The 25,539-nt window shown below is 27.6% G+C and overlaps 1 protein-coding gene across 1 annotated transcript; it reads left to right on the top strand.

Moving 5' to 3' along the window:
* Positions 1-2,263: 2,263 nt before the first annotated feature.
* Positions 2,264-17,117, top strand: LOC100208377 (solute carrier family 66 member 2). Its single transcript, XM_065820720.1, has 4 exons — positions 2,264-2,635; positions 2,735-2,868; positions 10,741-10,957; positions 16,690-17,117. The coding sequence occupies exons 1-4, from the start codon at positions 2,349-2,351 to the stop codon at positions 16,862-16,864; spliced, it is 813 nt and encodes a 270-aa protein (XP_065676792.1). The 5' UTR covers positions 2,264-2,348; the 3' UTR covers positions 16,865-17,117.
* Positions 17,118-25,539: the final 8,422 nt, after the last annotated feature.

The following is a 25,539-nucleotide window of genomic DNA, read 5'->3' on the forward strand; positions in this document are numbered from 1 at the left end:
AGAAATTTGTGAATTTGTTGGACTATATATTTTAGATTATATGCTCTGCTCCATAAATTACTTTTTTTTCCTAATTAAACTCTTTATGTGTACATATATATATATATATATATATATATATATATATATATATATATATATATATATATATATATATATATATATATATATATATTTATATATATATATATATATATATATATATATATATATATATATATATATATGTATATATATATACACATATATATACATATATATATATACATAGATTTTTTAGTCGGATATTTATACTACTAAAAAATAGTTTTATTCGATTTTTTTATAAATTTTATAAAAAAGGTTTGTTACATTGACATTATTTTATAAAATCTCATTTTGTCTAACATTTTTTCATATGAGTTGAGGAAGTTTGGATTTTGCAATTTTAAGATAAAATGGCTGTTTATAGCTTCATTAAGTAGGTCATACTAAAGTCATATATCTAGTGCAAGTGAGACTGCAAGTTGTATATAGGATTCAAGTTTCATTAAGTGGAGCATTACATTCAATGCTAATTATTAAACCTAAATAGTCACATAGATATTTATATAGACCTAAGGCCTAAAGTAATAACATACATTTAGTTTCTGAGTTCAAAAATGATTTTACAATGAAGCTGTTGCTTTTCTATTAACCACAAATTACCACATGAAATAAATGAGCAGCATGCTTTACAAATAGCTTGCTAGCACTGCTCCAAGGTGATACATTTAAAATCAATCAAAGTGCATTTAAATAACATAAGCTTTGTTTGCAATTGAGTTAAGCTAAACTTTCTACGAATGAGGCTAGCTTTAGCTCAAGGTCAGATATGTCTTTTATATATAATATATACCTGACCTTGCTGGTTCTAATCCTCAAAAAATTTTAACTTTGTGACTCATTTTTCCAAACAACCCTAATTACTTATCTTCACTCTTTGATTTGTGTCTTTTCTCTGACCCTAGCTGTGCTCAGTTTCTTCTTTAGGTGGTTCTGACCATGCTATGAATTAACTAAATTTTTTATCTTGTACTTCTTCAGACTCACTCTATTATCACACTTTTTACTGAGTCTTCTCAAATTATTATTTACTATTTATTTTGCATGTCAACCATATACAATTGAATGTTAAGTTACTATCTGATAAGGTTGCTTCTCCTTATTGTGCATTTCCATACTCTCGATTCCATTTTCTACTTCCTTAAATCACTAATTCTTCTTTGTATAGAATACTGTTGTCATAATTGGCCTGCGCCTAATAATGCCCTTTTCATTTTTAAACAAGTCTAAAATTGTATTATAAATGTAGTTGGACCTGCTATAGCTGCCAACCTTAAGCCTCTGTTTCATTATCCTAAGACTGCCTCTCTTTCTCTTTTCTACAAAATTTGCTATTCAAGCGAACTATAATCTCTTATTCATCAACCAAAACTCAATCTCACATGGCTATCGTTTAGCAAGGTCCCAATCTTTTAATGTAGCTGTACCTTCATGTTCATTTTATGTTAAAAGATTTTTTCATTGCTCATTAATGCTTTGTAACACTCTCATGTCGTCAGGTTTTTCTAACTTTTACGATTTATAGTTTTTCAAGTTTTCTATCGACCATTCTCTTGCTCTGGTCACTCATAACTTAAATATTGGCTGCTTGCATCCTTGTTGGGAGTAAATTAGTTAAAAATATATATTTTTTATTTTTATAATAATAATAATTTTATTAGTTGTTTTATTATTACTCAAGTTTTATTTTTTGATCAAATAATATAAATTGTTCTTAATAAACAATAAAATTTTTTGTTTTAATATTTTTTTTATGTATACATACATACATACATACATACATACATACATACATACATACATACATACATACATACATATATAAATACATACATACATACATACATACAGACAGACAGACAGACAGACAGACAGACAGACAGACACACATACATACATACATACATACATACATACATACATACATACATACATACATACATACATACATACATACATAAATACATACATACATACATACATACATACATACATACATACATACATACATACATACATACATACATACATACATGCATACATACATACATACATACATACATACATACATACATACATAATTACAAACATACATCATGTTTCTTTATTTACAAAATTGTTTTAAATAAAAGAATAAAAACCAAAAGAATTACATTCATGTTTTGAATAGTTACATGTATAATATAATCTTATTAAAATGTAGAATAATAATATTCAATGCATATTGCACTAAATAGTTGTTTATTTCATCTAAAATAAATTGAATGGTTTTTGCGATAATGGCACCAGCACAATCAATGGCAGTTCAAGACAAAGTTGCAGAGTTTGCTCATGCGATGAAAGAGCGGTTTTCACATAACTACCTTAAATTTTCTTCTGTCAACTTAATGTCTTTGATATCTTGGGCGGCCTCTGGTGCAATGATGTTTGGCGGAGTGGTACCGTATATTCCACAGTATTATGACATTTACACTACATCAAATACTGATGGTTTCTCAACATATGTTTGCTTTGCATTACTTGCTGCAAATATTTTAAGAATTTTGTATTGGTATAATTATTTTCAAAAAACTATTTTAAGTTTTAAGTTTTTTAAGCCATGTGTGTAAAAAATATATTGTAAACTTAAAAATGCTGTTTTTTTTTCCAGGTTCGGACATCCTTTTGAACTACCTTTATTTCTGCAAAGTGTTATTATGATTATTGCAATGCTTGTTATGTTAGAACTTTGTGTGCGTATCAGGCGAGGCAATGAGTTTACTGCAAAAAGAAGGAAATTTTCAGGTATGTTATTGTTTTTTCATTTCATATTATTACTGCCATTATTAATTTATTATGATTAATGTATGGTGTATCTCGGCAGGAGTTTTGGTTCAAAAAATAAATAAGATCCATTAAATTTCAGGAAAAAGTTATTTCATTATATAATTTTTGGAATGGTCTGGTATACAGATTGTGTAAAGGCTAGTTCACACACTGAGGTTCGACTCTTTAGAGTTTCTTTTGAATATTAATTATTTTAATACTCTTTAGAGAATCTTTTAAATATTCTCCTTTTTTTTTCTTGTAAAGAAAATGTTTTAAATTATTAATTATAAAATAAAATGGTGACTAAGTCTTTTCATATAAATGCATTCTTCAAATTTTAGTTATATTATTTATTTATGCTTAAAAACTTAATTGAAAAATTAAGGAGTAATAATATTACTCTATTCCCCTAACTTTAGTGCTAGGAGTGGCCAATTTTACCTAAAATTTTTAAAATTTCTTGACTTTAAATATGATTTCACAAAGTTCGTTAAAAGCATAATTTTTGGTTTTAAAATTTATATTTTTTGTTATGTTTTTATTGCTTCTAAAATTAAAAAAAAAAAATTAAATCAGCAATTTAAAAATAAATCTTAAAAGATATATCATAAAATCTTAAAAATGAAAGACATTAGTGGTTGATTATTTTTATTTAATTTATCTTCTAAATATTTAGGGGAGGTTAAGCTCCTTCACCGTGATAAAAGGAATTTATCTATGAAAAGGAAATCTTTAATATAAAAACTCCCACATAAATATGGGCAAGGGTAGGAAGAGCTTGAAAAACTTTGATGGTAATCCTCCTATTGTAAATGTTACAATCAAAATACTCAGTCCTGATCTGCAAATTAGGTTAATGCCAAAAAAGGCAATCGGTTGTAAACAATCGATTTAACTCTTTCATAATGTCATATTTAGGTAATAAAAGTTGTGCTATAGAAATCTGTCAAAAACCTTACAAGTGTTGAGCCATGGATTCTAAACATATTGGGTATAAATCAGATGAAGTACACGTCCCGACTGTAAAAATATAAAATAACATAAAAGTAATGTTGTTAAAAAAGTAACGCTAATAAAAAAAGTAAACTTTTTTCATTAGCGTTGGAAGTTTGCGGATTGTATATATATTATTTATAATACATATTCAAGGATTGTGTATGTATTATCTATAATTTAAGGAAACTTTTAGGAGTTTTTTAACATTAGGAGGTCTTTTTTGCTTAAACTGCTTTGTTTTGAATTTTTATATTTATGTTATTTTATTTAAAAAAATCAGCAAGATTAAAAAAGCAAACAAAATATCATAAGTGGAGAATTTCAACTGATGACTATTAATCAGAGAACATCACACCTAATCACGGAGTTTCTAATATTTACGTATAAGTTTTAAAATAAAAGCTTTTATAAAAGTTTTATAAAGATTTTTATTAATTTGGCTTTTTATTTATCTTAATAGAAGAATTATCACATTTTTATGACAGTATTTAAATACTATATATAATAATATATACAACCATTAGATATATTATAAATAATATATCTAATGGTGAAAACAGAAATTAATTTTTTTTTGAATAAAATAATATAAATTGTTATTTTTAAGTTAAAATGTTTAGTTTTGTTAGTATTCATGTTAATTGTTTTCAGTTTTATGTATCATTTTTCATTTTCAGTTTTTTTTGATTAAAAGTTTTTTCTTTGATTATCTTATGATAACATTAAGATAACAAAAAATAAATTTTTGTTTATTCAATTGTAGATTATAATATATCACTTTTTAGCTTTATTTTTTATAAACAACTTGTTTCTTTGCACAGCGACCTTGTTCGCCAAGGTTCTTGTTTCTGAGTTAAAGAATTGAGAGAGGGTTGAACCAGGGTTGGCAAAAAAACCTAACCCAAAAAAACCAATTCAAAAAAAAAAACATCCTTAAAAAAACCCCAAAAGCCCAAATATAGTTAGGTTTATTAGATTTTTTAAAAAATATCTTATTTTACAGCTAATGAGTCTGATTTGAGCTCTTAAAAATACTTTATTATAAACAAATTGCAAGTTTTATAAAATACTCTTGTATACATTGTATTAACATACAAAATGGTATTTAGAATATGATTTTTTATTTTGAACTCCTTACAAAATAATCCAAAATCAGATCAATCATTTTTTTTAGCAAGTTAATAATTTATTAGATTTTTAAACTATTAACAAGTTAAATATTAAAAACTATTATTGTAATATGTATTAAAATATTAGGGCAAACTACTTAAATGTTTTAAAAAATTACCTAAATTAGTTAAATGTTTATAAAGAAAAATAAAATCATTCTATTAACTAAAATTCAAAGTACAAGAGATTACTAGTTGTTTTATATCTTTCCTCTCCTCTCAGTCTTCATCTTTCCTCTCCTCTCAATCTTCATCTTTCCTCTCCTCTCAATCTTCATCTTTCCTCTCCTCTCAATCTTCATCTTTCCTCTCCTCTCAATCTTCATCTTTCCTCTCCTCTCAATCTTCATCTTTCCTCTCCTCTCAATCTTTATCTTTCCTCTCCTCTCAATCTTCATCTTTCCTCTCCTCTCAATCTTCATCTTTCCTCTCCTCTCAATCTTCATCTTTCCTCTCCTCTCAATTCACTATACCTCAGAACAAGCATTTTAGATATGTCATTTTATATTGGTATTTGATCTTTATTTTGAAAAGTTTATGTTATAAACTTCAAAATTCAGTACATGGCCACCAGCAGAACACTATATAAAAATTGTTACACTTTATTTACAGTCTGGGAGTGAAAAGTTGTCAGGTAAAAAAAATTATGCTATAGTTTACTAGACTGTGGACTTGTCCTTGTGAAGTTCATACAACCTTAAGACATTTAATACATACATTAGGTACATGCAAGTTTGCAACATGTTTGGTTAGAATAATAAGATAAGAAAACATGTTAGATTGTTGTATGCACTCACAAGGACAGGGTTTGTTGATGATGCTCTTGCTCATCTGTCTACAGGTTTAAAAATTTTATATCAGCTGCAAATTTACAACATGTACTGTCAACGGGAATAAGAACAGTGGGGTGAAAATGAACATCAAGACCAAGTTTACTAAAAGGTAAAGAAACACACAATAGAGCTATATATTGTGTTATTTTGATTCAGTTGTTTTAAATATAGTATTTAAAAGCAAATTTTTAACTGCACAGTTTGTCTTTTTCAGCTTTTCTCTATTGCATATAAACAGCAATAGTTCAGACAGTTAAGTGACTTATTAAGGTATCTTAAGAACCACGTAACAAAAAAACCATAAAAGTTGCTACATATCAAGTAGGGCCCTGCAAATCCAAAATTTTGATTTCAAATCAAATCTTGAATCGAATCTAATGAAATGATGAATTTCAAATTGAATCTCGAATCCGAATCTCTATTTAAAAACAAATTCTTTCACAAAACATGTATTTATTTAAATTTCAACATAATCAATTGGTAGGCCAGTCAGGCATATACCAACAAAAAAAACTAAGATAAAACTAAGTCCTTGTTTGCTCTTGTCCAGATTAATTTTTCACTATTGGCAGAAGTGAGCGACAGTCTTTTATTGCAAAGAACTTGACCACCAACTGAGTTAACTCGTTCGCTAGCACAATTGGATGATTAAATTGACAAATAATCTCTAGCAGTCTTTTCTAGCAAAGACATTCATGCGCTTTCCAAAAGTCCAATGGTGAGACTGTTGAACCAAGCAAAAACACTGCAAACTGCTCAAATTCTTTGGTTAATTTATCAGCATTTTCTATTTCAATAACATGGTTTTTTTCTTTCAGAATTTTAGCATTTGACAGAGCTCTGTGAAGCAAGGAAGACTTCCCAATAAGAGGTTGATTAGTTTGAGCTTGAACTTGAACAGAAATTGGTTCTATTTTATCTATTAGTTCTATTCTATTTTTTTCACTGCTTTTGTCTGTGCACATGCAGCTTCTAAGTGACGTCGATTTGTGGTCTGTGCAATGTTGATTTCAGTTTGATCCAATGAAAAATGTGAGTCCAGATATGTAGTTGTAAACATAAATTTCATTTGTCAGATCAAACCGTTTAGTCAACTCAGTAAGTAAAGCATCTTTCAACTTTTTACAGTGAATGGCCTTGTATCCGTTTTGCTCATTTTTTAAGTCTTTTATGCAAGGTAAAACTAAGCTTATTCCCACTGTCATATTGACAGACAAAGTAGTTGTTGCCTCAGCTATTCATTCCAGAATTGGTAAATATTTTTTTAAGATAACAATATCTTTTTCATTTAGAGGTGGAGGTAAAGAAAAAGCACATCTTTTTCTTGCAGCACATTCAGCCAAAGCCATGGAAACAGCAACACTGTTCTTATTTGTCCAGTAAGTAGTTTCACTGTACCGTTAAAGAAGTAGTTTCACTGTACTACTGAACCTTATCTTACAGTCATCTGGAGGGGTTGTTATTTTTAATCCTTCCGATTTTTTAACTTTGTTTAATGCAGCCAAGCCAACACTTGAACTATGAAAAAAACGGCAGATTTTTTTGGTAGCCTTTATCACTATTGTCAGAGCATGTTGAGATTCCTGTGAGCATTTCAAGACACGTTGTAGAACATGAGCTGCACAGGGATTCCATTCTATTTCCATCATACGAGCAGTACAAGGCATAGCATTTGTTGTATCAGTAGTGGCATAGAATATGTCCAGTTTGAATTTCTCAACTTGTGAGTTGATAATTTTTGCAGTTACTTCTAAAGTATGGTCTGCTTCTATGGCTTCTAAGTTTATTACACTAATGCAGTGTTTGTGTAATAACCACTTGGCACAAATATAATGAAGTGTAATCACAAGAAAATTAAACTGATTTAAGGCTTTCCAGTGATCAAAGGTGATGTTATGTTTTCCAATTTTCTCTGTGGCAAATATTCTTTCTTGTTTAATTAAAGCATCTTCATACAATTCATTCAGTCTGCGAGATAGCAAACTTGGGTACGATGGCTTATAGTCTATATTACCAATTAATGTATTAACCAAGCTTTGAAAGCCAGTACCAGCTACAATTTCAAACAGACGTCCGTCCTTTACAATAAATTTAAGTATTGCATTATCATAACTTTTTCTTGAAGTACTGTCAATTGACTTGTTGCTCTTAAAAGTCAATTCACTTTGTCTCACTTTTTTCATTTCGCCCAGCACAAAAACTTGTTCACTGGCTGGCCGTTTTTCAGCTTTTTTTACATTTTTCTCTTCAATCAATTGTAAATGAATAGTTTTATGCTTGTCATTTAAATGTTTCCATAAGTGACTTGTTGTTCCCGTTTTTTGAATTTTAAAAACTGAAGGACAGTTTAGACACTTAAAGCTTCCATTATTTTCATCCTTTCGACAATATCGAGCAAGTAATATAGCCATGACTAATACAACAGACAGGACAGACAGACAGTATAACTATTATTTATTAACTGCAATTAATAAAACACATTTTGTTAAAAATAACAAAAATAAACATCAAACTTAAAATCTGACTTAAAGTGGAGAAAACACAGAAAAGATTGTTGCAGACATTAAAAACCCGAAAACAAAAAAAGTAACTTTTCTCTTACAACGTGATTATGTTAACTATAGATTAACTGCCAATTATAAACACAAGTTCTTACTTAAAGTAAAAACTTGCTGTAAAGTAAAAGTAATAATACAAAGCACTATTTGCAAGCCTTCCCAGAATGCACATGCAATTTTTCATCTTGTATGTTTACGCATGAGTATTTTATTTTAGGCAACTTGGTCACGGCAGTTTGAGAATTTTTTTTTATATTAAGCGATGCAGAAAAAAGAAAGTTTTAAAAACAAACAAATCACAACTAACAAAATAGGAAATTAAAATAAATTTAAATAGAAAAAAAAGAAATAATTTATGTACTGTTTTTATTTTTGTTTTTTTAAAGTGGTTGTTATTTTCAGCAACAAAATTGGATAAGGCAAAGCACAAAAAAAAACAATTATAAGTCGACATTAAAATGAATGATATTCTACATTTTATTAGTTTTTTTTTAAAACACAAAAGCGAAAAACATTAATTACTATCTGTTTGTAAAATGTATTTGTATAATTTTAATGTAACAAATATATATCATCCATATAAAGCAACAACTATGTAATTCGTGTGTATACTTTTATGTATATATTTTTTATTATATAATTATATTTATTTGTACAAAAGTATATGCATGTTTAGCACACTTGGATAAGGCGTTTACTTCATACGCTGATTGTCAGTGGTTCGATTTCTATGACTTCTAAAAAAATTTTTTCTATGTTATTGGTGAAAAATACTTAAACATTTATTAACAATTATTATTAATAGTTGCAAAACAATTAATAGTAATAATTGTTCACCTATAACATAGTAGACCAAAAGGGAGGGGGAGGGTAGGACTAAATGCACAAATTCGAATGTTAAAAAGCAACAGGTATCCAAAATTACAAATCACTAAAAAATTAGGGATAAAAACATTCAGGAATTGAAAGGTAATATGAAACATTTAAGGCTACCTGAAAAAAGTGTAGACGGCATGGCTTAATTGATGCTTAAAAACTATGTATGAGTGTGCACCTTTCTTAAAAAATACATTGAAAGGCTTTATAGAATAATAAATCTGAATGTGAAGAGATGTATCATTCAAAAACATACAAATAAAGATTTTTTATATACAAAAAAAAGAAAAGATAAATGGTTACAAAGCAAATATATGGAAATGTATTTAAATGAAAAACAATTAAAATAACAGACAGTGGTAGGACTCGAACCACGGACATTTCGTTTATGAACTAAACGCCTTATCCCCAATTTAATGTACATACATTTTAGTACAAATAAATATAGTTTTATAATAAAAAAATTATACGTAAAAGTCTATGCATGCATTACGTAGACGTTTTCATATAGGTACAATATTATTGATTATTTTAGAATTATTATTGTATGACTAGCTTATAGGTTGTTATATATATAGGATTAACAAAAAAAACTACTTGGAGAAAGCCATAATATGAGATCTCAAAGTAGCAAATTTCTAAAAATGGGATAATAATTTAATTGATTTAATTTACAGGAATCATCAATGTCTTTTGATAGTTTTTTTGTCTTTATTTTATTTAATTTTAAGATTTTGGCTATTTTTTTCATATTTGACCTTGTTGACTGATCTTTCATTATATCGTTTGCTTCAGGCCAAATTTAACATATTTTTGAATAAATTACAAGCAAAAAAAAAATACATATATACTACATTTTTTTTTTTCTGAACCATAAATTAAATAAGCATCAACTGTTGTCAATTGAAAAAAATTCAAATGATTTTTGACATGCATGAGTTTTAGAATTATTTATTAAAATTATTATTATTATTGTTTATTATTTTATTATTGATTATTATTATAACTGTTTATTATTGTTTATTATTATTATTTTATTATTTTTATTGTTGCTATTATTATTAATATTATTATTATTATTACTAATACTATTATTTTTACTTTTATTTTGTATTGTTATTATTATTTATAATAATTCAGGTTGAGCTTATATCAGGTGAGGATACCTGTTATCACCTGTTAGTGTAGAACATGAAATCCAATACACTTTGTTTCATGCTTTGTAAGGTCTGCATTTTTGTTATCAATAATTATTTTTGATTAAAGTTGAAAGAATGAGGATCTTTTTGTGTATTCATTATATATTGAAATTAGATAAATATTTTATATACTATAATCTATTTTTATGAAATCTTTTTTTTCTATTTTTATGAAATCTTTTTATGTTAATTACATTATTATTATTATTTTATCCAGATTTTGAATGGACATATTTTTGGAACTGGACACACTTTGCTGATTATATGCAGTTTCTAATGGTGTTTAGTTTGCTTGGCTCTATTTTGACATTTACGTTAAGTAATATACCAGTTTATATGGAAACTCTAGGATTTATATCAGTCTTCACTGAAGCAATGTTAGGCTTACCACAGTTTTATAGAAATTATAAAAATAGGTCTATTGTTGGAATGAGGTATGTTGTTTTTTCGATTTATACATATATACATTTTTTTTGTTGTTAAGTAAATTTTTTTGTTTAATTTATGAAATTTTTTGCAAAATAATTAAAAAAGAATTAATTTGATTATTTGCTTGTTGAATATTTCATTGTTAGTTTTGGCCAGATAAGCAACATTGGTAAGAATAGATCATGAACTTCCTTACCAATGCTGTGGCTCAAGGTTTTTAATAATACTCTTTGTTATCAACCATATAATATCAGGACCTAAGAGGGATGCTGAACATGCTATCTCTTAAATCAACACTTGGTTAAATTGTTTAAAGTGCTAATATTATGAGAATTAAGACATTAATCTACGCAAAAACACAAGCTAGACAAAAACACAAGCTAGACAAAAACACAAGCTACACAAAAACACAAGCTACACAAAAACACAAGCTACACAAAAACACAAGCTACACAAAAACACAAGCTACACAAAAACACAAGCTACACAAAAACACAAGCTACACAAAAACCCAAGCTACACAAAAACGCAAGCTACACAAAAACACAAGCTACACAAAAACACAAGCTACACAAAAACACAAGCTACACAAAATAATAATGATCAATATCAATATTTCCCTAAGAGCATTGTAGTTGAGAAAAATTACTCATGTTTTTTTTATATCTTTACATCCCTCTGTCAAATGTTTAACTATGAAGTATGAACTAGACTACTGTGCAATAATCTGAACACTGGACTACAAAGGTTCAGTTGATGTTTAAACTCTGTACCTCTTGTTTATGAAGCAAGCACTCTTTTACTATATCTCTAATGCATTTTGTAATATTTAAAGAAAGTTTAATTAAGTGTCATTATATTAAAAAACACAACTTAAAACATTATTTTGTTGATCTTTTTTTAATTAAAAATGTCTGATAGCAAGGTCTGAATTTTTGGGAAATTTTATTTGGTGGCCATGAATTAATATTATATTTCCCCCCTATAATAAAAAAAAACTCCTAAAATGTTGTCAGTTAATCATATATATATAGCTATTATAACCTTTAAGGGGTTACAGATATTTATTGATACAACAATATATGAATTGTTTTTACTGCTAAAAAGTATTTTTGGTTAAAAAAAAAATTTTTTTTTTTATGTGAGTGCTCAAACATGTGCAAAGCATGTAAAAAAAAGTATTTCTGCATTCCATCATGCTTGAGCACTTAAGTGCCTGTTAAATGGAGTAAACTTAAATTTTCAACCAAATAATGGTTTTCTACAATATTGGTTTATACAATTGTTGAAAACAATCAGGGCTATCAAAAAAATCTAGTATTGCTTTTTATTTGAACAGCCGAGCAAGTTGTTTTGATTAATTTTTGAGTTTTGTAGTATTTCAATAGTACTAAACTATTTTTAATTTTTTTAAATTCATAAAAAATATAGTAATATAGTAAAAAAGTATAATAAGTTACTTGTTAAAACTATAACATTTACTATATGAGTTAAATTAAAAACAGTTGGAAGTGATGTTAGAAAAGTAACAACAGCAACAACAACAACTAGAAAAATTTTAATTCGTATTATATGTTAAACTATATATTATGATTTTTATATTTATGTGTTGAGTTTGATATTTTAAACTCTATATATTATACTTTAGGATAAAATTACTCAAATGATTATAATTAAAAATCTATTAGAAATGTTGAAATAAAAGTAAAAGATCTATGATTGCAAATGGGATTAAAAAAAAAATTTTTATTCACTTTTTATTTTCTCTGTTACTTTTTATTATTACTATTATTTTTTATTTACACTGTTATTATTATTTATCACTGTTATTATTATTTATCACTGTTATTATTATTTTTCATTTATTATTTATTTAGCATCACTTTTTAGTATTTTGTCAAAAGCAGAAATGTAAAATTGTGTAAAACAACTTTTGTCTATTTTCCTAAGCTGGTTTTGAATTATTTTTTGTTGACAAGTTAAGTATCTAGGTTAGATAATTGAAAAAAAAAAAAGACTACTATTTGAAAAAAAAACGTTGTTAACAAATAGTACTATTTGTTAAACGAATAGTACTATTTTAATTGAAATAAATATACCATTTTAATAGAAATAAATTTCTATTAAAAAATTACAAAGCTTGCTATAAACTAATCTTATACTAATTTATATAGATAATAAATATATTAATATAATTTTAAAAGGCCTTATTGAAGACTTTTATGGCGCAGAAGATAATTATGTAGGGGGAACGGTTGAGAGTGCCGATGACAATGAAGCCTATGTTAGTGAAAGATTTTATCCCTCGATGAATGAAGGCATAAAAGTGTTTCTAAGGCCCAAAATTAAATTTAAAGATGTATGTTATTATAAAATGACCCCAACTTTTTAATGACCCACAATTCCACTGGTTTTAAGACTGATTGAGAAATTTAAAATACTTGAACTTTTCAAAAAACCACTTAAGTTATGATATAAGTGTCACTACCGAATTGTTGAAAGACATTTTAAACTTGTTACTGAAGCTTCAGCCTCTGTGGTTGCATTCGATCGCAGAGATGGAGTTATTCGAAACAAAATTAGGTCTATGAAATTAATTATTTCACATCAAAAAGTGATTTTAAATTGTAATCTTTTATATATTTTTTTGATATATTTTATGTATAAATAGCAGTTCAATTGTAAGAGTTTAGTATCTTGATATAATAGACGTAATATATTGAAAGTATCTGTTATCATATTTTTGTAATATATGCCACTATTTAAACTAAAAAACAATAAAAGATTTAGATTTTTGGCATCAACTTCATAAGTATAGTTTTTAGAAAATAATGTTATTTAAACAAATGTTTTAAATTCAATTTTGCATAATTTTTCATAATAATTCATTTATGGTTAATTTTGCAATTTTAACCCAGAAAAATGTCAAAAATTTTATATTTTAAGACTTTAACCCAAGTGGGTCAGCTAAAACTAGTAACCACTAACTTTTTTCTTCATAAATGTGTTTTACAAATCAAAAGCTAGATGGGGACAAAATAAATGTGTTTTACAAATCAAAAGCTAGGTGGGGATCAAAAGCTAGAAGGGGACATTAATCCAGTATAAATTTTGATGAGCTGATCTTCAGCTGTAATGATGCATTTATAAATAAAGTTTGTGGATCTTCACTTCTACACTTTCCATTCTTGGGGCATTCTGCCTCAAGAATGGAAAATGTAGAAGTGAAGCATGTTTTTTGTGCTTACAAAAAGGCAACAGAGAGATGACTGATTTTTTGTTTAAGCGTTTACAAAAAGTTTGCTAATCAAATTGATTTCAATGATCCTCAAGTGCTAGCTGAAATATGTGAAAAGTGCAGTATTTAAGAAAAGTGCAGTATAGCTTTAAGAAGAAGAAATTCAGCTGAAGATGCTCCTCTTCACTTTCTTGCCTGACTATCGAGCAGTGAAGATTTATCTGACTACAAAAGAGTCAAGGTGCAACTGCTTGATTTGTTGCATTTCTAAGACAAAACTTAATTACTATCTACTGTTTAAACTGCCCAAAATCACCAGTTGAGAAACTATGTTAAAAATACTTTTCCATCTTTGGTAGAGGTTTTGCTCATAATTAAATTAAGCACACACTTAGAATTTGTTGAATGCTACAGAAAACACCTGAAAGAGAAGTTGCTTTTGTGATTTGAAACATAACTTCTTTACCTCATAGGGGTGTAAGACTAAATCAATGAAAACCTCGTCATGTGGTACAAGGTAATGTATATTTGGATTCATAGTTTTTAAATTTAAAAATTTATGAATATTTAAAAAGAGGTAATTAAAGCTTTAAGAAGTGTGTACTAAAAAATTTACGACAGTAAAATACCAAAATTTTACTAAAAAATATTTTTTAAGGCCTTCCGAACATATAGAATTATTTCCCGCTACATGAGCATTAACTGCTCAAAACCTCCTTAATATTCAAAGATCAAATGGATTGTCAAACTGTGTTGTAAATAAACTTGCATCAACCCTAAATCAATTTCACAGAGAATTGTGGAAAAAACTTACGAACCAAGTTTGATTCCCTAGAAAAATGTCTTTCTGATTTGTTGGTACTTCAGAACTTTGTGATACAACAAAAAGCAACACCTCATAGTCAAAAAGGTTTTTAGTAAATTGCAAAGACTTAGAGGTACTGAGTAGAACTTTAATTGAGATGAGAGGCACAGAATCAGACTATAAAAGATAATTAAAATTGGATTGGATGGAGTTTTTTAAAAGTCTCTCTTCGACACAGAATGACTCTCCTCCATCAAGAAGCTTTTTCCTCCATCTGCCGCAAAAGACTAGAATTAAGAGGCAAATGGTGATTGCAATTTCAGAAAATCTTCCTGGAAACTATTAAAATATCAAGTAGGTACTGAACAAGTTGGGTCTTGATAAAATAGCTTTTGTATTATCGTGTGAAGTAAAACTTGCCAATATTGTGTGTAGTTTACAATCTCATTCATATACTCAACCTTGCACTTAGTGTAATGTGGAGTCCAAAAATCTTCACCAGAGAGGCAAACTCAGGACCTTCAGTTCCATTCAAAGTAATTACAAAACCAATACCATAAGAGCAAGAGACTTTCAAAGTAATCAAGTAGTTTCAAGTAGATGTAACTTATGTTATTGATAAATAACATTTTGAAAATCTCTTGCTCTTATATCATTATCATGTTGCCATGATACTCTTATTATAGATTTCATTCCACCCATAGTGCTTCATTTGCTTCCTGGGGTGGTGAACTACTTTTTTTAAGAGCATTTGTTTTGTCTGGGCAACAGCAACAGAATGGCTGAAAAATTGCCATTCATCTTCTGCAAATTGAATGGCTGAAAACATTCAATTTGCACAGAAAACTGCTTTTAAAAAAATGAAAGCTTTTAAAAAATGTTGACTTGCTTCAAGTGTTGTCTGAAAAGCATGCTTGCTTCTTGGCGTTTTTCATCAATAAAGACTCATCAGAAACAAATTTTATAAGTGCATACATACATACATACATAGATACATACATACATACATACATACATACATACATACATACATACATACATACATACATACATACATACATACATACATACATACATACATACATACATACATACATGCATGCATACATACATACATACATACATGTGGGGCTTTAGTGCATTAGTACATTTATTAACATAGCGCAATTGTTTGGGGGAGAATAAGAAGGAGCAGTTAAGAGTTTGGAGCATCTAATTATACAAAAAAATCGAAAATTATAAAAAAAAATTCGATCAAAATTTTTAGATAAAGATTTAAAAGAGTAACAACAGTTTAAAATAAGTTCTTTTTTTGTTGTTGTTGTTATAGATCTTTTTTATACGTTGATACCTACGCACTACAGAATATAGATACCTACGCATTACAGTATGTAAATACGAACGCACTACCGTATGTAGGTACCTACGCACTACAGTATGTTGATACCTACGCATTACAGTATGTATATACGTACGCACTACCGTATGTAGATACCTACGCACTACAGTATGTTGATACCTACGAAGTACAGTATGTTGATACCTACGCACTACAGAACAATTTTTTAATCCTTATATCAGCTTTTAAAATTTTTTACTATTTTTATTTATTTTTAAATAAACGATTTTTTAAAAAAGTTGTTATTTAAAAAATATTTTATTTAATTTCATTTTTGTTTTTTTTATTTTACAAGTTTGAAAATGGTTGCAATGTGGTTTTGTGGTGATACATTTAAAACTGGCTACTTTATCATCAAAGAAGCTCCTATACAGTTTAGCATTTGTGGATCGTTGCAAGTGTCAATCGATATAGCTATTCTGTATCAAGCTCATTTTTATAATCGTCCCAAACCTCTGAGTAAAGATTAGCACTAACTTATATTTCTATCAAAATCTTAAACTGCGAGTTAAAACGATTTTTTGAAAAAAATTTCGGCTAAAGATTAGCAAGTTGTAGAATTTTCCGATGTTTCTCCTGGTCACAATATTCTTTGTATAAAAATACATTCTTTATTATACTTTTGTATTATATTTAAATATCAATTTAAAATTATGTATATAGAAAATATTTTGTTATTTATTTGTGGATTTGACATATAAATTTATATTGTTGAAAATGAATTATAAAAATACTCAAAAATGTACAAAATAGTTATTAAAAACATTAAAAAAAAAAAAAGTATTTGTTTCTTAATTTTAACAAGTAAACAAAGCGCGAAAGAAGATCAAAATGTATATCAAGCATGGCTAAGCTTTTTTTTATTTAACTTTAATGCCAACTCAGAGTGCGGTATTTATCTGGCATTTCCACAAAGTATTAATTTTTTTAAATTTATACCATATTTATAATTTGATCTTGAATTAAAATAATGTTTATTTAATCCATCTGGCTACCCTGTAAACTTTCTATCACAAGATAATTAACTCGTAATCCTTTATCTACCGCAAGACAATTAGCCAAAGAACGAAAAGAGTTAAAACATTTTGACGTTAAAATAACAGTTTTTTAAATATTATTTAAAGTAGTATCAAGTTATAAATTTACATGTAGTTAATATTCCAACATAGCGTCCATAATCATCCAACAAAATGTCATAAATTTTTTTACATATCAATGTGTTGCAATGTTAACAAATGCTAGCTTGCAATTCGATTGATTAAATAAAAAAAATTGATTGTTTTTAAAATTTGATTTTTATCTTTTTTACCATGAATTCATTTTTTTTTTTAAATTTTTTTTTCATGCCGCAGTTGGTAAAAACGTATTTTAATGTAAATTTTTTTAAGTTATAAGTTTACCAAGATTTTTAAATATTTAATATAATTTCTCTAATTTCTTTTTTTTTTTTTGGTGTAGGGGAGAGTGGGGGCACCATGACACACTTTTGGCTTTTGCTTCGTAACAATTTTTTAAATACGCTTTTTTTTTTTTTGAGGCAATTGGTTTAATTTGTAGAATAAATTTATACCTACAAAATAAATTCTATAAATTACCAAAATATAACAGGTTAAACTTGTGAGACTAGTTAAAGTAAAATTAGAATTGTTTCAAGAAAATTAAATTGTTTCAAGGTACCCCACTCATGGGGTACCTTGAAACACACTATGAGCATCATTAAAAAAGTATAAAACATAAAGAAATAGCAGAACTTTTTTTGAAATATAAACTAATTTAATATTTATAACCCAAATAATGCATCCAATGGTCCGAATCACATTTCAGAAGACCAGATAATATATTGTTTTAAATTTCACTCTTAAGCGTCAATAAATAACAGCTTTGTAACAAAATGGGATCTCCTTGTGTTATATTTACATAAATTTTTTTTAAATTTACTATAAATATTAAAAGAAATGGTTTTAAGAATTGTTTATGACACAATAGGGTACTATTCTACAGTTTTAGGGCCCCCCACAAATGTTGTATCAAGTTACCCTTATACTTGCTAATAGAAAACAATTACTTTATTTTTAGAATCAACTTGTTTTTCAAAGATTTTGTTTAATAAAGTAAAAAGCTTATGGATTGTAGTTTACAAAATAATGTTACTTACTGATCGACACATTGAATAAAATACCTTATGAGCTTTAAAAACTAAAAATATACTTTATGATCAAAAAAACACAAATTTTGACCCCTCGCAGGCCTCGTGATGTCAAATGATATAATTTTTTTTCAAAACATAGCTGTAGTAGTAACTGTTTCACTATATAAAAGTGGTTTTCACAACTCTTAAGATGCCTCCACAATAACAGTGTTTCATGGTGCCTCATGTATCATGGTGCCCCACTATCCTTTACTTCGGAAAAAGATAGCGAAAATTGCTTACTATGCAAGTTCATAAAAAAGTTACAACTGGCAGATAAAAAAAAAGCTGCCGCTGCCAGGTATATGTTTAATCCAAAATCCTTAGATTTTTTCTTTATTTTTACCAGGTACTGAAAATAAAGTTCTTAGCCTTTTTGTCTACTTAATATGTTGTACGTTTTTATAACCTTTTTGTACTAAAATCTTTTTAAATGAAGTAGTGGTCTAAAAGCTGAGCTAAATTTTTAAAACGCCGAGTATGGCAGTTTTGGTCTTCAACCGCCAACTTTTCAAATAAAATGTTTTACTGTTTATTTACATTTATCTCTATGTGTAAAACAAAATATGGCTACTTCTAGAGTGCTCGATTTCAAAAACATCTGGTTTGATGCTATTGAAATCGAACAATATTTGGTCAAAATCCGTACATTCTATCTACACTAACAGCATCGTTTTAAAACCTTTAAACTTTAGTGATTCACTTTGCTGTTTGTTAACAACACCAGGGTTTATCGGTAAGTTGACAAGGTGGGAATACAGAAAAAACAATTTTTGCATAACTACCTTTTGGGTATCTTTTTTCATGACACCCTCTGTACACTGTCTTTTCATGGTATGACACCCCCTGTAAACTGTTTGTGTTCATCTTTGATGAGCTGCTAAGCTTGTGGACCGACATATCACATTAGTCCTGATTTTAAAATTGACAGTTGAAAATTGCATGATTACGTATTTAAAATAGTCAATATTGGTTGACAATACTTTAGCAAGTTGGTTTATGGGATAACTCTTACATTCAGGGACATTTTTTTTCAGTAAGTATATTTTTTTCATCAGGTATACCATATACTAATATATATTTACAATTTTTACGGTAAAAAAGAAAATATATACACAAAATTTTTACGAAATTTTATTGAAAAAAATACTTTTATTGAAATTATCAGATTTAAGATCTGAAAATTTCAACATTCTCAATTCTAAATGTAATTTGTATTTCTTTCTTTCCAGTGGTAACCATAGTCTTATCATGTACACCTCATGGTTGTCATATGCCAATCCGCAAATTCTCATTTTTTACATTATGTTTTAAAACTTCTTTACATCATTTATGAACTTCGGTATGATACCACATGCACTGCAGTATTGAGTTGAAATTATTTGTTGTTGTTTTTTAGGTACCCCATTAGCACCCAACGATCACTGAGCACCGCAAAAAAGCATTTTACTAGGAAGTTCATGTCTCCTTCCTAACCAATGGCGCGAAATATGTTTAGAGCTTGCTTCGAACCCTCGATATCTTGCTTCTAAAACAAGCGCTCTAGCCTTTACGTCACGACTGCTAAAAGTTGCAGCTGAAAAAGTGTTACCATTAATCATAGTAATATCTATAACACAATATATGTAAAATAAGATATATCAGTTTTTTGTGCAGCAATCCTGGGCACTTATTAGTGCATGGTATGTTAATATAGCAAATAGGTGAATTTATAAGTGAATTTACTAAAGAATTGTTTCGGAGAAGTTGATACGTTGTTTTGACAGATCAACATTTAAGAAGAGTTCTAATGCTTTGCCTGATCAAAGATTTGCTTGAATTTTTATATATAAAAGGTTTTTGACATTTGGATTCTATAAATTTATTCCATATTTTTTAAATGTCTTTGAAGCTGCACATGTTATTTCATAAGTATAGATATAAATTGTTATTAACAGTTCTGTCGCTTGATTGTGTGAAGATTCATTGAAAGACTCTTTTGGTTTTCCACTAAAATTCTTTTCAGAACCAACAGCTTTAATTATTTTGAAAGAAATAGTATAATCTAGTCAGTGTCAGCCTTAGCCTTCTTACCGCCCTTATTCAAAATTTTTTCGGCAGCCCTTTACAAGTTTATTTACATAAAAAATAATAAAAAATTAAAAATTTCATTGGTAAGTTTAAATTAAGTACAACACAAAAAAGAACGTTTTTTAGAATAAATTTTTCTTTTAATTTACAAACTATAACATGTGAAATAATAAAATTTTCACCTCAATTTAACTGCCGTCCTTGTGCTGCGCATAATCTCTCTCCCCCCTCCCTCCTTACTTCTTAAAGCCGGTGCTTCATAAAGCCAAGTAATTTTTTTTTAAGATTTGTATACTCTCTATTTACAGTTGTCACTTAAAATCTGTATTAATAAATAGATGTTGATAATGTTGGTCTTATATCCGAAAACTTGTTAGCTGCAACATTTTCCAAATATTTAACCAGTTTACATTTATCAGTTTAGATTTAGTTTAAATCCTTTTTTTTTTTTTTTGTCTTTTTTATTTAGGTGTCTTCTGTTCATCTAAAATAAAAGCCAGATATGAGTAGTTTTATTATGCAAAAATGCAAAATACTGAAGATATTATTGAGTGTTAGTAGTATACATGAAGTACTTTTTGAATCACTTGTAATCTTTTATAATGTTTCATATAATACTTTAATATATCTTTAATATTGCTTTATGTTCTACTTTTTAATATATTATGTTCTACTTTTTATGCACAAGCATCAAAATAGAGAATTTACATAACTTTTTGAGATCGGTCGGTAGTCAGATGGTAGAGAAAGATTATTGACTTTTGAAATAGGTATGATGTTTGCATAAAGCCATTCAGATGGTACAATGCATTTGTTGATACAATGGTTAATATATATATATATATATATATATATATATATATATATTTATATATATATATATATATATATATATATATATTTATATACATATCTTTATATATATATATATTTTTTTTTTTTAACAGCAGTAACAGTGACAATACATAAGAATCACAACACTTCAAAGAGATGTCTTGTAGTTCTACTTCAGGAAATAGTAAAAAATTAATTTCATACTTTAACAATTGGGAAACGTTAAGGCTTATTAAAAAAATACAGAATTTTTTTTTATTTACTGAGCTTTTAGGTTACTGCTTTTTTTGAATGTAATTTGTTACATTTCTAAAACCACTTAGTTTATGCCTCAATTTTGGTTTTAAAGGCTTTTTATAAGAAATCAAACTTTGTCATCAGATCTATTAGTTATTGAATCCTTGGAATAACGAACTCTCCCTTTAATTAAAAACATAAACGACAAACTTTATTTTGGTCAGACCTGGCATCAATCCGAAACTCAAGCAAAAGATTATGTATTGAAATTTTGTTCAGTAAAAAATAGCCACGATGAGAAATAAAGAATCCACCTAAATTTGCCTGAAAATAAAGTTGGCAGATAAAATTATTGTTTCTTAAGTTACACTTTTTTTTATTATTAATAGTATATAAATATAAAATGATATCAGGTCAAATTTGCCATTTAAAAATAAATTTAGGTTTATATATTTAAATAAATTTCGGTATTTATCAAAAACACTCAATTAAGAAAGGATTTGTATAAGTATAACGATCTTTAAAACTTATTTCACTTGCAAGATATTTCTGCTCTCGGTAATATTCTTATATTTTGTGAAAGTTTTTTGTATATAGTTTCGATGGTGTCATTCTGTGTAGGCTTTTGTTTGCTCAAATAGTTTTTTAATTTTTAAGTGATTTCATATTAATCTAGTTTTTTAATAAGTATTTTATGATCTATAGTGCAAAGGCTTTCAGATAAGTTTATGAAATTCCAATATTAAATTGCATTTTTTCAAATAAATTTGCAAGATTTCTAGTTAGATAAAGGATTGCGTGCTTTGTGTATTTTTTTTGAAATCTGTATTGATTATCGTGTAAAATTATACTTACAGAAGTGGGGTTAGTCGAGTTATTTTTATGAATCCGTGTTCGTATTGATTATCGTGTAAAGTTATACTTACAGAAAGATGTTCGTAGAACCTTTTATAAGGAACACTTTCAAAAATGTTTGAGACGGCAGATGGAAAAGAAATTGGACGATAATTTGTGATATTAGAAATATATTCTCCTTTAAATATAGGTGACATAAGTGTTACTTTAGCCATTTTGAGTTGGTCGGGAAAAATTCCTTGCCTAATTATCTCATACGAATCAAATAAAATTATCTCATACGAATAAAAAAGAATTACAATTAATATTGTCCCAGTGGAATAGTTACTTTTCCAGTTTCCATGGTTTCATTAACTTTTAACATTTTATAAACAAAATCAAATTTTATTAAGAAAAAGTTTGGGTTTCTTTTAATATTTTGACACTAGACTCCTTGAAAGTTCTTTTGAGAATAAAAATTAAAACTAAAAGAACCTTGCTGTTAAACAAAAAAGTTTTGTAAAACCGAAAGTAAAAAGTAACCAAAATGAACATAAAGAAATTTTAAATGTCACTATAAGAAAATTGCAGGTGTACTGCAATTGTATTTTTATTTATTTTGCTATTCAACTTTAGATAAAGATTACTTCAATGAGATGATAGAAACGTTTAGATTAACACATATGTATGCATAATATAAACAATACATCAGGCTAGTTGCAGACATTTTGTGTAAAGCACTAATGCTGCTTCTTCAAAGTTTTTAAATCAAATGACACACATCTGAGATTACTTGGATATCAAGGGAAAACTTTTATATTTAAAAAGGTTCATTTTTCTTTCACTTTATTTTCAGTAAATGAATAAGTCTGTAATTTAAATGACTTCATTTTTCAGTTTAAATGGTAGCAGAGTCACTCTGCTACCATTTAAACTTAAAAATTTAAAGGTGCCACTCTGCCAGAGTGGCACCTTTAAATTTCTTTTTTGGTAGCGATCTCAGTCCGCTTCCGAATTCCAAAAAGAGAGTAGCGGACCGAGTTGCGCAACCGCCCAGCTCTGTTTATATTTAAACGTTTCAAGCAAGTTTGAGTAGTATATTTTTTTTTAATTTTTTCTTTGACTCTCAAACTGTCTCTCATAATTTTTATAAATTAACTCTTGCTTTTGTCTGAACTTGTTTTTAAATACTTTACATGAAGTTTTTGTTTAATTTTAGAAGGTTTCCTGAGGTCCTTTGTAATTTATGGTGATTTTATAAGTTTATTTGTTAAATTTGTTTTAAATCTAAAAAAATATTATTGGACATAGGGATGGCACTTTTACTTACTTTTTTTTACTTACTCGAGTAAGTTAATTTTTATCTAAAAGTAAATCACATAAGTAATTTGAATCGTTTTATGTAAATTTACATTTCCGTATAAGTAATTTATTTTTTTGAAACAACTTTTACTTTTTAAAGTAAGTTTTTTTACTTTCAAAAAAAAGTTACGTAAAAGAAGATTACATCAAAAAGTAATTTACTTTTACATGTAAGTCGAGTACAAGTCACGTGAAAAAAGCTATTTTAGTAAGTCACGTGAAAAAAGTCACGTGAAAATAGTAAGTCACGTGAAAAAAGCTATTTTACTTTTTCATTTAAAAGTTAATTACTTTTGAAAATTACATTACATAATATAAAAGTTCCTTAAACTGTAATTTATATTACCTATAAAGCAACTAATTAAAAAAAAATTATATTATAAAGTAACTTGCATTTGAAAGCAAATTACATAAAAGTAACATGCTCCCAAATGTAAATTAAATTTACAAATAAAATAATATTTTTTAAGTAGGAATTTTTTAATTTAAAAGTAATAACAAATCTTTATTAAAAATAAATTACATAAAATAAAATTTAAATTAGATAAGCTTAAATTTTATATAAATTGTAAAGTAAATTAAAAGTGACTTATATAAAGTAAGCAAAAAAATTTACTTATATTTTAAGATTACTTTGACATGATCTTGTATAAAAGAAATGGAAAAAAGTAAAACTTTAAGGCACTAACATTTAGTTTGCCGCAACATTCGATTTGCACGATTTTAGGTATTTTTTCTTCCCCGTAAAGTTTGAAAACATTAATAATAGGTGTCCGCCCATGATTAAAACCGTCTCTAATTCCGGTCCATGATAGTTTTAACTATTATAACCGTTCTCTGAATCAAACTGTCTCAAAAATATTCACTCTCTAGCCAACCATTCGAAAGGTCTGGAATTTAGACAAAGCTAAAATAAGGCATTTAGCAGAAGGCGCATATACCCATGGGAGACTCAGAAAGGGTAGATTATTAGAAAAGAAAATAATTGGCGTAATTGTTAGTCTTTTTTTACAATTTCTTTACGTAAATGCATTTATTATTTAAAAACTAAGGAGGGAAAGTTTAAACTTGTCCTGAATTATGCGAGCTATAACACCATGGCCTGAAGATTAAGGAGCCCCAAACTTTTTATGAGGACACATCATTTTTGTAAAAATTTTTCGCCACTTTGATACAAAAAAAGTCCACCTGCTTAAGAATATCCTTTGACTCTAAAAGTCTTGGTTTAAACAACTACGGTAATTTTATATGGGCATAAAAAATTTAGAACTTTTCACGTAAATATTTTTATCTGCGTGTAGTATCAGTGGCCTAAATACCGCAAGGCCAGTATAAGCAAAACTTACGGTCCCACAAGCAACTAAACCAAGAGCCGCAAGGTTCAGAAGCTCTAAGATATATTTAAAGAGTTTTTTTTGTTTTTTTATTAAGAAAAGTTATCGCTCCAGAGAAACAGAAATTGGGCACCTTGGCCACGTATGTCTAATAAAAAAATACACTTTGCTTGGCCGCTGTGTAATATACCTATATCCCGAGCTGTAGCGTAAAAACGATTTATAAGTAGATAAAGAAATAAAAATTGTGGTGATTAGAGCTTGGATACAAAAAATGCCCTAAAAC

This window comes from Hydra vulgaris, chromosome 15, assembly GCF_038396675.1.
Source record: "Hydra vulgaris chromosome 15, alternate assembly HydraT2T_AEP".
Lineage (NCBI taxonomy): Eukaryota > Metazoa > Cnidaria > Hydrozoa > Anthoathecata > Hydridae > Hydra > Hydra vulgaris.

Excerpts from the sequence above, each read along its gene's own strand:
- LOC100208377 (XM_065820720.1), top strand. The coding sequence starts at position 2,349 with ATGGTTTTTGCGATAATGGCACCAGCACAATCAATGGCAGTTCAAGAC. Across the intron at positions 2,636-2,734 it reads ATTTTAAGAATTTTGTATTG|GTTCGGACATCCTTTTGAAC; the intron begins GTATAATTATTT and ends TTTTTTTTCCAG. Across the intron at positions 2,869-10,740 it reads AAAAAGAAGGAAATTTTCAG|ATTTTGAATGGACATATTTT; the intron begins GTATGTTATTGT and ends TATTTTATCCAG.